At 35.2% G+C, this 18,355-nt stretch overlaps 1 protein-coding gene across 1 annotated transcript in view; it reads left to right on the top strand.

Annotated features, from left to right (window-relative positions):
- Positions 1-18,355, top strand: part of PDZD8 (PDZ domain containing 8) — a 64,396-nt gene that overhangs the window by 40,017 nt on the left and 6,024 nt on the right. Inside the window, exon 4 of the mRNA XM_009966679.3 lies at positions 17,110-17,272. Coding sequence (XP_009964981.3) covers positions 17,110-17,272 — 163 coding nt within the window. The remainder of the gene's footprint in view (positions 1-17,109; positions 17,273-18,355) is intronic.

Below are 18,355 nucleotides of genomic sequence, written 5' to 3' on the forward strand. Positions count from 1 at the left end.
GGCTGCAGGAAGAACAGTTTAGGGAAAGACATTATACAGGTCATGACCGAGTGTATCCTGGGCCTCCTTTTCAGCAAAGCACTTACAGAACAGGAGAGGTGCAAACTAATTCCTTCTTCTGTCTATATCAAATCAGAGAGTAAATCTTTGACAGTGAAACTTGGCACTTCTTATTTTTTATTTTTAAGTTTTATTGGATAATAACTTTTCCACCTTCTGAAAGGAATTCCTCAGGATAGGTTTTTGTAGGGGTTTTTTTGTTGTTTTGGTTTTTTTTTTTTCTCTCTGTGCTTCTTGAAGGATGGTGTCAAGCAGTCCTACAAATTACTAGGTACGCTTCAAGCATTATGTATTGCTAAATGCAAAGTGCAGGAGTATAAATTCTATTGTTAGCAGGATAAATTGATTCTTTTTTTTAAAGGTGGATTTTCTGTTGAGGTAACAACATAAATCCAAAATAAGAGATCAATGGTTAGCCAACCATTACTTAAGACACAGAAGATTTTGCAAGTAGACTGAGAACTTGATGTGTGTGACAGTCAGTCTTTTATCTATCTATAGGCATCATACATGTCCATATATTTTATTAACAAAAGAATAGCAGTTGATGATGATGAATGAGTGGGCAGCTAGTGACTATCAGTTGGCCAGAAACACTTTAAAGCAATGCTTTCTGTAAAAGAGAGAACATGGATGATATGCAAATCTTGAATGAGTGGACTATACATGCAGACGTGCTTGCTTTTTTAGTATCTGTCTACCACTTCACCCCTAACCCTAATGTATCCTTTAGTTCTCTTCTCTGAGTATGGCTGCCATTTGCCTTGAATACGTGGATAATATAACAATTAGCTTGGGGTCTTAGATAACTTAAGGATTAATTTTTAATTGGTAATCGTTAGTATGGCATTTTTTTTGGTATTTAACAATTTCACTAACTCCTATTTGATCACACTGTATTAAATTGGTTATGTAAACTCAGTGTGTGTCACTTAAATCTGGAGGCAGAAGTTTGATATCCATTTCAGTGTCTCATTATTCATTGAAAGAGTCTCATTTTCATATCCAGTTAGATATCTCATTATATCCCTCTGAGTATCTGTATACCTGTATCACACTTCTTTGAAGAAAGCACAGTGATTTGTAAAATCTGTGGGTTTGAACTACTGTTTGGAAAAAACATAAGTATTTAACCAGGCAGAGGCTTAAAACAGGAGGCATTGCAGATTGGCTGTGGTCCCTCTGTTAGCCCTGTGTTGTCGTTAGAGATTGACTATTTTTGCTCACCCAACAACATACAGCTTCATCAAGCCCGGGGAAACATCTCTGACTTTCTGTAGGGGTGAATTGTCTCTTGGGGCCCCACACCATGGCAGGGTCACCTGCCCCAGGAGGGCAGCCTGGCTGCCCATAGGGTCCTGCTGCCACCGGAGTGCCGAGGGACCACCCCGTCCATCTCCACTTAGCTTTGGGCAGGGGTGGATCTTGCTGCTTGTTCCCATCAGGGCTGTGTTTATCCCTATGAACTGTCAGCTGCCATGGAGAAGAGCCCTTACAAAAAAAGTATATTCTCCCTGGAAGCAAGCACATTCACTCTCTGTGTAATAAATCCATAGCTCTTTGAAGGATTATAAGCAACATATTACTTGATTTCAGCGTCATGCACAAGTCATGATCCTTGCATGTTGGTTTTAACCTTGGCCTGCTTTGCATGCAAAATATTGCTTCCAGTTCAATTCAGACATGTACACTTGTGTGAAAATGGCAAAAAAAAAATAGTGACATTTCTGCTGAAAGTATCTAAATTACAGTCCATTTTTGGTATTTGTATGACTTAAAAGTATAGAATTACCTTGGTTTTAATTATCTTTCAGTGCTGCTCTTCAAACGGTATTAAAGTATGTAAGTCAAAGGATATTTTTGTGAACCTTGAGAGTTCATCAAGAAGGGCAAGCTGTGCATGATGAACACACATGTTTATTCATTATGCTTTTCTTCTGGCATTTCAGGATAACAGACTACTAAGTAAAAAATAAAGCACTGTGCAGATAGTTTTGCCTTTTTAGCCCCCCAAATAGTCTTTTTTGTGAGATAAAGAAGACAATTCCTCATACTTTTTTCTGGTAGAATATATTGTAATGTGTGCGTGGCAGTTAGTACCCGACTGTAAAATTATATACAAATAGGTAGTTGAAAATCTGAGTTTAAGATATGGGTTTCTTGGTAGTTAGTGTAAATTAACAAAGCTTTAATAATCAGGGATCATGGGAACAGGAAAATTGAGAGTGATTTGCCATGGTACCGCGCCCATGGATTTGTAGACTGCAGTTCTCTAATCCAGATATAATTTTTTTCTATCTTCATCCTCCTTTTCCTCCCCATCTCTACATATGCAGTGTTTTTACCCCTTCTTCCCCCTAAACTCTTGACTGAAGATAGTTTCTCAGGTACTTTTTTCTTAGGCTTCTTAGTGTGTTGCAGATGCTATAAAAGCAAACTATTTTTCTTTTGAGTTAGCACATCTCTTGTTCTCATGAACTATCGTGGGAGTTAAGTGACTGTATAACAAATTGGGAGAAAGTTAATAGTTAAATTTGTGATTTTCTATCCTGAGGCTTTGCTATAAGATATTTCATCTTTTTTACTGTTTTTACTGTAAGGTACTTCATCATTCATCACATTGTATGTTTGGTTTTTCTATAAAGCTCTAATCTCTCAAACCCGTAGGTTTTCAAATAAAATATTTTTTAAAGTATCAATTTAAAAGAGAAACCTCTGACTTTGTATATTTAATATTGAATATGTCATTTGTGAACAGTGATTTTTTTGGGGCTGTTCCACCAACAGCCTTACAGTGATGGTCAAGGAAGTATAGTACCATGGCCTGGTATCACATATTCAAATTATGTAGCGCACAGTGTTTTCATCAACTTCTTGGATGCCATTTTCAATTTTTTTTTTTTTTTTTTTTTATAAAGCTCATTCAAATTATTAAGTAAATGAATTATTCATACTTAAGAGATCAAATAAACAAGTAGCTCATGATCTCAGAACTGATGCAGATTCTGTCCCTGTAATAAATAATATGTATTCACCACCTTACAAATATTTACCACTTTTAAGTAAACAAGTAAGATGTACTTAAGGACAGCTTCTGTCATGTATGTGCATTTGACAGTCTTCTGCACCACACCCCCCCACTTCCCCCGCCCCGTTCAGTTTATTTTTAAAAATATATTTATTTCTCAGGCATTTTATGGTATCGAGTAATTCTTTGCTCATTTTTCAATTAAATGAGTTGCAAATTCTTTGGGGAAGGTAATTGGTTGCAGTCTCAAGCAAGCCCTGCTTCTGGTGGCAGAGAAGAGAAAGGGGGAAAGGGGGAATGTTGCATTACAAAATCTGGGTACTTTTAATATATATTTCACCAGCTATCTGTAAGATCTGTTGCTAATTTAAAAATAATAGAGCATAAAACCAGAATATGTGAAGTTATAGTGACTGCTGAAGTAAAAAAAGACGTTTTTAAGCTTGGCATGATTTCCTGTTCATTCTTTCATTTACCTTGTAATAGAGAGATGAGGAGTTGGTAGATATTATTGCACTGAGCCAGAAAATACTTAAACCCCAGTCAGAATGAAAGAACTTTTACTTCCATTATGGGTAGTGCCCTGCTTCACCTGTAATTTTTGTTTTTTTTGACTCCTAATATATTGTTTCTGGAAGAGTATTTTTCTTTTAGCACTATTACATGCTTCAGTCTTAGTGGTTTGGGGTCTAAAATCAGTTTCTGGAGGGCTTGTATGTGCTACTACCTCCAGAAATAATGGGGGGAGGTAAATTATAGGAGAGGTTTCTACCAGAATCATGACTAAGCCTCACCATAATGCACAGTCCCAGTCTCAATTGTTTAACAGAAATTTTTGTAGCATAGCCAAGTGTTTTTTGTTTGTGTTGTTTTTTTGGGTATCCATTGTAATAACGCTTTTTCATAGCCTAGAAATGGAGGATATTCAGCTCTTCGTCTAAGTTATATCAATTCTGTTTTGTTGTCGATCAGATATCTAACTATAGGGAAAAAAATTCTACTTTTTGTTAGCCAATTATGATCACATTGATTACGTGGAGAGAAAGCTGTAACACGAAGGTCCCTTCCAAGCCAAATCATTCTATGATTCTATGAAAAATTCAGACCTTAAGACTGAAGCATTTATAGAAGCTAGGTTGCAAAGTCAGATAGCATGTGGATTCCAATCTACAGCCAACGTTTGGTTTCGAGATCATTCTTTGGATATATTGGGAAATGATCTTTCTGTGTGGGTTTTTTTTTTTTTTTTAATCTAGAATATTTTTCAAGTGCAAAGCAAATATAGCTGTGTATTGATTTCTTTTGCAAAGTGAATTGTCAGTATTTGACTTAGTTGGTGTAAAGATCTTTTTCAGTTTAATAGTTGTGGCAGTTTTTATAAGTGATGAATGGTAACAGTATGAGAATCTGGATTCTAGGTGTGCTGTTGTCTTGGTGCTACTAATCAGATGTGACATTGAGCTGCTGTTTCACTGCCTGGCAGCGACTTGTGCCCTATAACCATAAACAAATTGATTTGATGTGATGTGTTCAACAAAATAACCAGAAATAGATGTATGGTCATGGAAATCTTTACTGGTTATATAGCTGTGTGTTTATACTGCAGTGTTTTGTCCAGAACTTAATTGAAAACAACTCAGTGTGGTTTGGCAGTGTTTCTGTGTAGAGAAATTTATATACAAAACCTTGGCCTTCTTACAGCAATTATTCAGAATAAGCTTAGATATAAATCCTCATCTCTTCTGGCCTTGATAATGTAGAATTTTAGAAAAGTGATGTTCTGGTTTTACCAGGCAAAGGGCGGGGTTGGGAGATTGTATGCAACAGGAACTTCATTTTGATACGGACGGATCTTTCATTTAACCTCTGAAGAGCTGTTATGATGATGAATCATTTTACTACATCTGCTTTAGTTCCTTTGGGTTTAGGTAGTTCTGTGGGAACACAGGAGTCTGAAAACTGATTGGATCACACAGGGTATAATTCAGACTTGTGCTTTTCTTGTTAATACTGATGAGAAATAATTGCCATCAAGAAGATAGGATCTTTATGCAGTGCAGAAATAACAAGCTGTTTACTTAAGTCCTATGATATTTCAAATTGTATAATTACATTGGTTCTAGGTACATGCGAAGTCCCTGTTGCTATGACTGTTATTGATAAGAGTGTCATTTGTATTACCTGGAATTTTAATAGTTTGTTTGTAAGAATATAGTCTCTCACATATTTCTTGCACACTTTTGTGTAATTAACTGTTTAAATAAGTTGCATCTTTAATAAGTCAAATGACATGGCTTGGTTTCCTCAATTTTGGTCCAAAACTTAGTCTGATAGTCCCGTCAGAGCCAAGGGCAGCACACGGGGTGAGCCAGGCTGCTGGGGGGCCGTGGGGGCAGAGCAGTGCTGCGCCGGCTGCTTCGGCCTCTCCGGGGACGGCCGGTGCTGCCCGGCCCTGCGCTGCCTCTGGCACCACCGAGCTCTTCCTCTTCCTCCCGGCCCAAAGCCAGGGGTTTTGCTGAAGGTTCCCAGGCAAGAAGTATTTATGAAGCTTCTGCTTATTTCAGAAGATGCACCGTACACCAGATGTAACTCTGCAAATGGCATTGCTGTTGCTGTAAAGAAAACACTTCTGCTTTGGAATAAAATGAACCTATAAATAATGCACTTATTCTTTCCATCAACATTCTTCTGTCAGAAATGTAACTTTTAGGCCCTTTAAAATGTGACTTTTAAGCCCATTAGTGAGATCTAAGGGTTATGATTTATATGCGCTAGAAAGTAGTATTATATATTTTATTTCCATGGAAACTGGCATCTGTGTAGCATGCTACTAACTACAGTGGATAATGACTTTTCATATTTTTAGTTTTGATAGCAATATCCATGTCATTAGTCAGGTGGTTAATGCTGCTAGGTGTGATAGTCAAAATTGCTAAGCAGTTTCTCTGCATGGAAAAGAAAACTCTTCACTATGAATATTATTTCCATCGTAAAGAACTTTTACCTGATGATCTAATATATTGAATTTATTACATGACAATTAATAGTAACTGTTTTGTCACTATTAATTAGGTATTGCCAAGAGAAATAGAAGTAATTACTATCTTTTTTTTTTTTTTTTGCTTCTGTCTTAGAGGTGAACACCACCCTGGGTTGACCTCTCTCTCATGTGCATATATTCGCAGTGCATAAACTCTTGTGTTCTCATTAATCTCTGTCTGTAGTTTTGAATTGCAAGGATTCATAACAAATTTATACAAAGGAAACCATTAACTCAGTAAACGTTTTATTGGTTCGGTGTCACATATGGTGCAATAACATTATTTCAGTATTTGCTGTTAGACTACCTGAATTTTTTACAAAGTATTTATATGATGACCAAGTCATGCCTAAACAATATTGGAGGAAGCCTTTTTTCTATCAAAAATATAAATGGTGATATAAGATTTGGGGAGGAAAAAACCCCAATTTTTTCCATTTTTTCAGAGCCAAAGGAAATAATCACAGTTGGGTTTAATAAAGACTAAAAGGATGTCAGTGAGTAAGACCACTTACAGAAGAGCTACATTGGTGTTTGTACAAAATTGCTCTCCAAAGAAAACCTCCATGTAAAACTGAAGGTCTACATTTTATCTGCTTCTGACGCTTCAAAGTTAAATGCAGGTTTTCTGATTCCTTGTTTGTCTTTAACTCTTCCTTTCAACTCCTATAATTGCTGTTTACTAAGAATGCCACAGCAATTCTTGATAATTGCTAAACAGTTTACTTTTTGCATCTCACATAACCTCTTTCACTGTACAATTGGAAGGTATGCTTTTTTTAGTAGCAGCTCTGTCAAAGAGTATCTGCAATGTGTCAGAAGTACTGTGGAAAATAAGATGTAGCTCCTTATATTGTTTAGTAACTAGCCTGTTCTGGATTTTGCTGATGTCAAACGTTTTCATCAGGCAGACATGCAGATGTTTAACTTTACTACCATGAATTGTCACATTTATTTGCATGATGCTGAAGTTAAACATGTGCATAACATTTGCAGTATTGTGGCCTTAATGAATTATTACTTTAAATATAATCTTGGTCCAATATGTAACTCACTTCAGAATGAAATTGCTATCATAATTTGAAACTTGCGTTTCTTGCTTTTTATAAGATATCTTGTAGAACAGAAAATAAGCCCACCAGCTTGCAATACAAGACGACTAGTAAAAAGTAGTTAAGAAATTTTATCCAAACATGAAAACTGAGATAGTTGTGTCTCACCGTGCACAGACCACAATTCACATAACTGGAAAAAATAACAGCACAAGGTCTAACATCCCACTTCTATTTTTTCACTGTTTTGTTGCCATTAAAAATCTATTGTTCCTAATATTCCACTAAAAGCAAAGCTGATAACTATTCCAGACCTTACTAAGAAAGCAGAGTTAGTGAGTCCATTGCTTATAAGCCTGATTTTTCTTTCTGTAACATGTTTGCTGGATAGACTTTTTCATTAATAATGTTATTTGATTGTTTAAATAGAAAGCGTGTGCCAAAATTTTTTTTTTTTTCATTTTTTAATTTTTTTAACTGGGCTGGCTGAAGTGTGACATACCCATTAATGGGAAATTCTGTCCCTTAAAACCTGTTTCCAGTATAGCTTGAAGAAAATTCTGTTATGCTTAGAGGTACTAGAAATGGACAAGAACATAATAAAAAAAGTGGAGAACAGTAAAAACCTTAGACACTCTCAAAGCAACTGAAGGTAGGTCCACACTGTAGTACAACACTGTAATACTGATATACCTGAAATATCTCAGCAGTACCAGCTCATCTGTATTAATAGATGTAGTGCTGTCTCAACACCAAACTCAGAGTGGGCTAATTCGTCTTGTGCCGGCTACTTTGGCACTAGAATACAGACTAACGGGTTTAAAGTCAGAGTATACATTTCTGTGTTTTAGTCACAGGAGAGCATAAGACCTGATTACTTACTGGCGGTTTCCAGATGCTAGTAAATGTAACAAGTCTTTTGAAGGCAAAGGTGTTTCATGCGTGTGTTTTGGGGGGTTTTGGCTGATTTTGTTTTTTTTATTACACTTAGTGAAGGGGAGAAGATATGGGAAAGTGGTGTGTAGGTCATGTGCATCATCTGCAGAGTGGGAGAACAGTAACCACAATTTAACCAAAAAAAAAAAAAAAAAAAAAAAATCTTTTTCTGGAGTAGAGTTTTCCACAACTTAAAAAAGGTCTGTAAAAGATCCAGTGCTATTAGGACTCGAGTGTTTCTTACTTAACTTCTCCCTGAATGCTTTATTTTCTAGCATTTAAACTGTACCTTTGAAATGGCTGTGTAATTCCTCTGCTTTAATCAGTGGTCAGAGCTCCCTTTGAGAAGTCCGTGGCAGTTACACTAAAGTTTCAGAGATCCTCATAATGGTGGATGAACACCTGAGTCAAACCATTGCATTAGAAATGGGTCATTTTATAAAATTCCTGTCAAGAAAACATGAGGATTCCACAAGCTAATGATTTTAGTATCCATTAAGTAACACCCAAAAAGGCACAAAGGCGTAGCCAGTCCCATAAAGCTGTGTACTGTATGAATTATCTCTTGTGCCATCTGGACCCAATTTGCCAGTTAGTAATTGGTGTTTCAGTTGGTTATGTATGCTCCAATCTGCAAGCAATTTTAGCTGATATGATATAGAATGCAAATATATATATATATATGAAAATACAGTAATTGCAAAACTGACAATATTGAATAAAACTAAACCAGCTGAAGAACCTACTTTCTGATATTGCAAATATTTGTACTAGAAAAATTGTGTGAATATTCACTCTCAAGTTGATTTTGAGTGTTGGCAGATTCCTTTGTTTTACTGATGAAGACTGTTTTCAAGACAGAATGCACTGTTGAGAGTTTTTTGGTGTGAAAGGCAACCAACACAGAAGGTTGATTATTTTTTTTTTTTTAGTGGATGACAGATTAGGCAAGTTCACTGCTGCCAAGGACAGCTATGTGAGTATGGAAAAGCCTTTCTGGAGTAATGGGTTTTCAGAGCAGAGTAAGAGCTGGAGTGGAGGAAAGCAGAACACCTGGTAAAGCAAAAAACAAGTAATTAAAATTGCCTGAAATTTGACGTATCAGCTTGGTCCAGAAACCCACTGCAGGCACTACAGTGAACATTGGGTAGAGGCAAGGGATGATTTAACTAGCAAACTAAGTGATATAGGATGGATTAAGAAAAGGTGGTTATGCACCTGAATAAATTCCATAATATCATTGTGGAGACATTTCTGATAAAACTTTAATATTTTTATATTCACTGTAACTCAGTCTTGTTTGCCATAAAGTTTTATTTTTACTTGGTGGTATCTACTTATGGTGAAAGCTCATCCTGCAGTTATTAGCTTTTCAAAACTTATTTTGATTTTGCATGTTAAGTTTTTAATGATTTTAGCAAATTTCTTCTTCCAAGCAAAATGGGCAGAAGAATGTCTTTCTGGCAGTTGTTCAGTTGAGTACTATAAAATGAATTGTGCAAGAACAATAATTTTGATCTTCAGGATTGCTGTTTGACAAATTAATTATTTTCTTAAGCAGCAGATATTTTCCTTTTAATTTCTTATTGAAAGTTTTATTCATATTTTTAAATGTATAAATATATTTAGAAATTAAGTTACTTTGATCAAAACAAAACAAAAAACCAAACCCATCCTATCCCCCATTTTAGTATATCTAGAACAAATATATGTTCATTCAACGTATCTGTCTAATGTTTTTTCAAGATAATAAAAATAGGGGGGGGGGGGGGGAAGGAATAAACAAGTTTGGTGAAATTAACTGAATCAATGTAAACCTAGGAATGAGGAAAAATACATAAAAATTTTCAACTGAGTTTAATATTAAAGGTTTATATTTCTTTGCTATCACATAACAAGAAAGTATGTTAATTATTGTAGAAGTCTTGATAACAGATTTTGGAACAGTAACAACTTTAGGTTTTAAAGTTTAGCTTCAATTATGGAAACAAAAAAAGTCAGATTTTTATTCAAGCAGTTTTAGGAAGCACATTTTAAGAACAAATTGAAAAAATTAATCCACAAATCAGTAAACTGATTTCCAAGTTTGTAAATGTGTTTCCTAGCACGTGTTGGTTTCTTAGAATACAGTATTGCTTCTATCTGTGATGTACACTTTTGTTTTAAGTAGACAGTATATAATCTTTCTCATTAGATTACCTTCAACCTTTTTCTTAATAGTGGTTCGTTTCTAATGGGGAGGAAAGTAAAGAGTCAGTTTTCTATGTAGAGTTAATTTTATTACAGAGATTATTTCATTTCTTTTCATTGTCACACTGTATAGTCTAGTTATTCTATAAATACTAATGTAGCTTTTTATTTTTTCATATGTTTTTTAAATCTTCTGTCAGCATGCTTTTACACATCTGAATCTGCTAAAGGCAATATAAAGATTAAGGAGATGGAGGATGTCCCATTTTAGGTAGCCAATTCCTGAGTTTATTCTTTTTGGGTCTGTATCTGGTTTTGCAGTATATTTGAATGCACGCTGACCAGGCATTCACTTGGGAGTCCCAGCCTATTTCACAAGTTTATGAACTGAATTTTTAATGGATTTCTGTGCAACTGTGTGAGTGTACGTGTGTATCACTACACCTATGTATGTATAAGAGACATAATAGTGAACACAGAGTATAACTGATAATCAGTACATACTTTATCGACTACTGAACTATTTAAGCATCCCCAAGAACAAGGCTGGCTTAAATGCTCAGAAAACTTTCTCAACTTTCTGTTCTTGACAGTTTTCTTTATGCCTGGGAAGTTAAATTGTTTCTGTCATCACGGACTCCTTGTTCAGGGTCTACATCAGACATTTTCTATGCAAGATTCTTTTCTTGACAGTTTTCCTAGAACACTTCAGGGATCATCCTGCCCTGTGCACTGGAGTGCTGGAGAGTAGGTTGGAAAAGGCTTGTGCTGCTCTGGCCCCATAGTTTTGGACTTTGGGGCTGTGTCATAAAGAGAAGAAAACACCTACTCCTCTAAAGCATAGCTAGAAAAAAAATCCCTTTTTTCCTTTGAGTCTAGTGTTACTAGGGAGTGTATCATGAGATTGGTGGTATCTGTTTCCTTTCACTGTCTCCTCTAACTCGTATAAATAATCTAGCAGTCACTTCACTGTGCAGGTCATATACAATGACTACATTCAATAATAGGGTTGAAAAAAGCAATAATGTTAAAGTCCATATTTTAAAGGTATATGCCAAAACCTTTTTTTAATAGTACAGATATCCGAGTCTTTGGAGTAGAAGAAACTCCTTCCTAGTTTTAATGGTGGTTTTTTGGGTTTTGATTTTTTTTTTTTACATGAAATATTCCTTCCTTTCCTCTCAGTATACAGGGTTGTCTAGGAAAATGTAATAATTTACAGGCATATGCATAGACATTTTCTCTTCTTTTTCCCCAAAACACATTAGACCATACCTTGTAAGAATACCTAAGATCCACTATAGTAACTCTGATGGATGGGAAAAAAATAAGGTTTTTTTATCTAGTGTGCAGCACTGACATAATGTCAATTTGTGATACGTACAGTGTTACATAGCACTGATAGGCAATAAGTAATATTTTCAAAAATATTATTATTCAATTGATGTAAAGTCAGTGAAGTAAGATTTCTTATGTGCTTGTGTGATCTTTCCTTAACATTTATTCCCAAGAATGTGACAAGCTTACTACATTCTAATAAAACTTTATTATGTTAATGCTTAAAAATAGTTAAGCAAATATAGAATATTATAAAGTAAAATTAAGCTTTCAAAAAACAATTTACTTTTTAGTTCCTGAAAATAAGTACTTTGGTTTAAAAGCAAAAGTCTTATGCTCTAGTTATCATGCCATGGCTTAATTTTCTGACTTTTTATTTTTGTATGCACCTAATAGTTTGTAAAGTTTAGCTGAATGATGTTGCACTACTAGTAAGAGGTTGTCATACATACTTTTTCAAATGTTGTAATCTCAGTGTATATTGATGGACATTATTTATTATGCCTTGTCTTAGAATTTCTGAATGGAAGTGCTATATCTAATGTTAATTTACATTGTAGTAATGAGATTCCAGTATTAGTGGTGACATTCTTATCTCTGTATTAAAAAATAACCTAACTTTGTAGGTACAGTTTTAGAAGCAAATAATAAATGAGATGGCATCACATATGTCTGTTGCATATAAGAGGGATGTTTATCATCCCCTTGCTTTTGCAAATTCTTTCAGATTAATAATTTAATGAAGCATTTGAAGATTAAAACTTCATCCTGTATTGACACTCATGTAAATATTTATCCATTTAGATGGTATTAGCAAACTATAAACTTCTGAATGATCACTGTGTAGCTGTGGAGTTCAGTATCAGTATGTTAAAAAAGATTAGAAAAAATGATTTTCACTGACATCCAATAGCTAGGCTTTCAGAATGACAAGACTGAGGTAAAAAAAGGCTATGAGACACGACATAGTTTTCTGCTGCATTGTATTTCCAGAGCATACTTCCAATACTGAACTGAAAGTAGTGGTGGGGTTATGTTCTGCAGTGGCTCATACACTGATGCATATAAATGAACTAAAGCCTGTACTGTGAAATCAGTGCTTACAGACTTTGTCCTGTAAAAGTCAGGCATTCGCAGCCCCACATAAAAATGTTTTATTAATTTTGAACTGAATGGACATCTTGTGTCCTCCTCTTAGGTTTTTTCCTTGAATAATAAAACACTAGGGAAATTACTTCTTTTCATTTTTTTTTCCCCAAGATAGTCGTTCCTGTTCTGTTGCATCTTACCAAGTATCTCATAAATAGTCTGGGGGTTGCTTATCTTTTTTAAAAAAGGTACATTTTCTAAATTCCATGACACAGTTTAGGTCTAACTCTTTCAATATAAATTACTCTGAATATATGCCTGTCACTGACAAGCAAGTACCATTATCTGCTTTGCTGTTTTCCTTATTTAGGTAACTGCTAAGGTTTGCAGGAAGTAGTAAGACAGTTATTAATTGGATCAAATTAAAATGAACTTGCTTTAATATGGTATAACTAGTTTGTTAAAATTTTCCTTTCTCCTAGGCACAGCTGTTAATTTTTCTCCCTTGCAGCAGACTTTCTTGATAATAAATATCCTTTCATTATCAGCAATTTTCTTCTAACTTCTGTATCGTTTAACTTATTTTTGTCCTTCTGATGTTTCATGTTGCAGTAGATCTTTGGCTCTTCACATTTATTATCCAGTTTTAATTTGAGGGAGAGACAGAAAAGCGTAAAGTAGTTGTGCCAGGTGTGCAAAGATGCTTGGGTATACTTTTTGGGGTGGGGGGTGTTTGAGAGCTTGAAACAGTGTTTACCTGCACTGCAGCTAGCCTGAAGTATTGTGGTATTGGTGAAACTTGGAGTTGCCAGAAAGAAAAATCAAGAAACTATTCATCTGGTTTGGGTTGATAAATAAAACCAGTTTACTTCGTGAGAAAACTTGCAGCTGTGCCAAAGTTAATAAAAAGTTGAGATGAACTTTGCTTGTTACGTTCAAAGGCTCTCTCCTTCCAAAAACAGCTTTCCATCAGATACTGCTAGAATATTGGAAGTCTCCTTGCCATCAGTGACTCATACGCATTGTAATCTGCAGTCTGTGTCCCTGCATGGGAGCCAAATGTTCAGATACCTAAAGTGTCTTTGGTCCCAGCTGTCCCTTGTTTCTTTTATGTGGTCTCACCCTGGGGGAGAAGGGAAGGGTGAAATGCTGGGAATCACCTCAGCGGTTTCTAGTCTTTTACAGTAGAGAATGTTTTCACTGTTAAGTCATCCACTGTTGAGATCTGCTCAAACAAGTCCTTGGATTCAAAGGAAGCTCAAGAGGATGAGGGTCTGTACTGACAAACTCTGTAAGAAAGAGCTTTTGGTAACACCTTTTTCCTTTTTACTGCCTAATTATGCACTTTTCTTGTATCTGCTCATCACGCAGTTTGCCATGATTGCAAATACTAACAGTGGTTGAGGTCATTGCTGCCTTTCTTCAAAATGCTAGATGTTGCAGTACCAGCTCTTGTTTTCCTTCTGACATTCTCTTTCAAATAAAGCTTGTTGCTTTCTGAAGAAAAAGGTCTTTAGAAATCTTATCGCTTCTTTGTGCCATTCTTTGAATGGTAGAAAAAATATCTGACCATAAAAGAAACTAAATTTGCATGGGGTAATTCCTGTAAAAGTGTTACAGTGGGCAGCTTGCTTCAGCAATTGGATGTTTTTCTGATCTGCTCAGACTGATTTCACAAGAGTTACATTGCAAACAGACAGCAATGTTTCTTCTGCAGTGATGAGAAACTGAACAGACTATCAGGTTTGGATGAGCCCTGACTTTAAAACATCTTGTCTTTTTAATTAACTCCAGTTCTGGGTGTTAAGAACCAGAACTAATGTGATTTCAGAAGAAACGATACAATCAAAATAGATGTATCCTTAAAGGAGTGTAATTAAATGGCCAGAATAACATTGTGTTAATAGGGAAATCATCCTTGTTTGGTGTTTTGTTTTTGTTTTTGTTTTTTTTCCCCTCCACCATTCTGTCTAAGCATCTATTTCTTCCCTGAAAATCTCTCACTAAAGAGCTTTATACTTCAGTGGACTAAAATTAGGGCAAAAAATGGTTATAGTTTACTTTTCAGTCCTTTGCAATATTCATGTTTGTCAGTGTTCCTTAAGTGGGAGTTTACTTTCTGATCTTCCTTATGGTATTTTTCTTATCTATTCAAACAGAAGGATTTCAGTGGAACCATCACAGGGAAATTAAGATTTGAGTACTTAGACCCAGTGGTAAATCTCAGAAATAATGGTCGTTTCGTTGTTTGATAATAATATGTAGAGCTATATAGTATAGAGAAGTGATTTTTTTGGAAGGAGTTTTTGTTGCAAGTTTGTATGCTGCCACAGCAAATTCATGTCATTTTGCGTTTTTGACAGTTAAAATACTTAACTAGTATTATTTGAAATTGTAGTAATTGTTTGTGTTGTTTCCATACATCACATGCAACACTTGTGAAGTGCTCACTTAAAGCCATATTATATAAAAAGGACTAAAGCAGAAGAGTATCTTTTTTCTTTAAAAAACGTTTATCTTTTCTTCCACAGGTATTTCTAATACTTTTTCTCTGTTTCTTAACACTTCAGAGGTTTGGGTTTTTTTTAATTTTTAAAAAATGTAATTATGTATCATACTTTCTTTGGTGTAAATGGGAGAGACCTTAGTTAAAACAAAAAGAAAAACACAAAAACTCTACCATAGTTGTTTCTGTAGGCAACTTCTTACTTGTTTGCATTATGGAATAATCTTAAATCTTGGAACTGCAATTAAGCTTATATTTAGTCTTGTTATTTTTACATACACTACTGGGTATTCACAATAGAAGTTTATAAAGTTTGAGGGAAAATATTATCTTCAAGTGGTTGTGAGAAATGCAGAAAATTAGACACATAGGTTAAACTGTTAATGCAAGTCTGCTTTGTCAAACTTAGTGATGTTCTTAAGCAAGCTGTTTAGCATGTTTAGTTCTTTATAGAACTGAACAACAATTAACAAAAAACCACGATGTGCTATAAAGATTATAGGAAAGGAGTGAAAGCCATGCAGCCAAGGGGAGAGTCACGTACTGAAGTAATCCACTTCATCTGTGGAAAGCCATTGTGCAAAACTAGGCAAACGAACACATCCTCGAAAGAGGAGGATCAACTCCAGACTGTTCAAACATCGACAATTGAATAGCAACAAAGTAAATGCAGAAGGATGGAGGAGAAGGCTCCCCATCTAAACTCAGTAAATTGAAACCAAATAGAAAATTTCCTGGGGAGGTTTTCTACAAACAATGTCTGTCTCTCTGTCCTTGGGAATCAAAGAAACAAATTAAATTTCTGTCCTTGGAGCTGAAACATAGACTATGATTTCCCCTTTCAAATAGAGAGAATATACATTGGTGGAATGATAGTAGACAGTCATTTGAAACAGTCCAGAAGGAATGTGCTTTAGGGGAAAAAAAAAAAGTATATTTTTAAATTCATTAAGGTCTTTATTAATAAAAAAGTTGCCAAAGATCTCAGACGCTGAGGTGTGTAAACAATTGACCACTACATAGATATATTCTTCAACAGGGACCTCCAAATTATAAGACAACCATGCATGAGCGTGGAATGAAACTCTACTACAGAGATTGCACCTCAGTCATTTTTTTAAAAGAATAAGATATTTGAGATTATTGAGTTAAAATTTATCTCATAAGAGAAATATAAGTAAAGGGTTCTGAGTCCTTGAAGAAACTTCCTAGGCTATTGTTAATTTAGATTTGTCCTAAATATGCTTTAACAATGTACATAATCGTTTTCTCACTCCAAACACCTTCTTGTATAGACTACTGAAGAGCTACTTGTAGTAACAGGTTTTATAACACAGATGTGGTATATTCAAAGTGATACCTAGATTGATGGTACAGTTCTTCTTTTAATAAAATTTCTTCCCAATAAAATGGATGATAAGGTTGTGTTTAGTTGTAGTTTTGTTAGGACTGGGGCTTTTTGCAAAGATGAGCTGTGTATTGCCTTTCCTGCTGATCTGTATTTACATAGATTAGCTCAGTATTGTTGTTAATGGTATATAAACTATTGAACAGATGTGCACACACATACACTTATTTTTATATATATTTATTTTGTTGACAGTTTCTTGCACTGCTCTCTAGTTTTGGCATACTTAGTTCTTCAGAACTGGTGACATCTGGTTCCATCTTTCTCCGAAGGTATAAACTGGATTGGCAGACATTAAGCAGATTATCACATAATAGGGTAATGAAGTCAATGAATGTCCTAATGTAATTTTTTTTAATAGTATCAGTTGTATAATTTTATTTAAACAATCATTAATAACCATGAATCCTTGCAGTCATCTTAATGAACATACTCTTTAACTTTTAACTTCTTTCTCTCTAGGCAGAGCTAGTGAAAGGGAATCTGCAAAGTGTTGGGCTCACGCTCCGTCTTGTGCAGTCCAAGGAAGATGACGCAGGGCATGTTGTCATTGAAACTGTGACTCCAAACTCACCAGCTGCAGCTGCTGATCTACAGAGGGGAGACAGACTTCTAGCAATTGGCAGTGAGTAATATGTCAGCTTTCAAAATAAGTGTTGTCTTGCAAACTTGGAGGACATGTCTGCATACAGTTCAGCTAGACTGCCTTTAATAACAATTACAATTATGCCTTGCACTCATAATAAAAACTAACATTTATGATTTTATGGCCATTTAAGGTTATCATTCACTTGATTTGTTTTCTTGCATATTTATTTACTCTTTGCTAGGTAAAAGCCAAAGTTGAATAAACATTTTAGTGGCATGTATTTTAATGGCTCTAATAGCGATGCGGTGAGGTTTTCTACTTGGTTTCTTCCAGTGATGTTACAAAACGTGCTTAGTTCACCAAGAAAACAATAACATTTTGCATCCTAGGCCTGCATACACAGCTTTGAACCTAAAGGTACCGTATGGAGTATGGAACAAGTAATATGACCATAATTTTGACTGACAGAGTAATTGTCTGAAATGTCAAAATGACCCAAGAAGGTCTGCTGAGTGTTTGACAGTGTTTTTGTACTTTTAGTATCAATTTTTGTCAGCTCTGACATGTAGGAGCCTAAGTATTATTTAGAAATGTACTCTAAAGTACTTATATTTGAAGGCTTTGTCCAAATTGTAACTGACAGGTAAGTGCTATGTTGCAGCAAAAAATCACACTTGACTTTTGCCAGGGAGGGCACTGCAGGTTTTTTTAATAAAGATTCTGTTGAAATCCCTGGGCATTATGAAGTGGATTGTTACTAGTTTATAGTCTACAATTTTACATTAGACCCTCTCCAGATATATCTTGAATGCCTCTGTTTTATATGGACCCTGTCACCAACAGAGAGCTAGATCATAATCATAAACTGTGACCAGAAACTGATACTGGAACTCTTACTACTTTAAACCTGAGAATTGGACGGGACCTACAGAATACGGCAGTGGACAGGACAAATAAACTGTTAACAAGGACAGTAGCTAATCAACTCAGTGGAATGAGCAGATAGGAACCAATGATCATCAAGATATGGTCATCAAGAAATAATGCAGTGTTTTCTATTCTACTGGATGTTGCAGGACTAAATAAAACATGGAGTAGGAATCATAAGTATCTTCGTTT

Source organism: Tyto alba, unplaced genomic scaffold, assembly GCF_018691265.1.
Source record: "Tyto alba isolate M040663 unplaced genomic scaffold, T.alba_DEE_v4.0 Super-Scaffold_1, whole genome shotgun sequence".
NCBI lineage: Eukaryota > Metazoa > Chordata > Aves > Strigiformes > Tytonidae > Tyto > Tyto alba.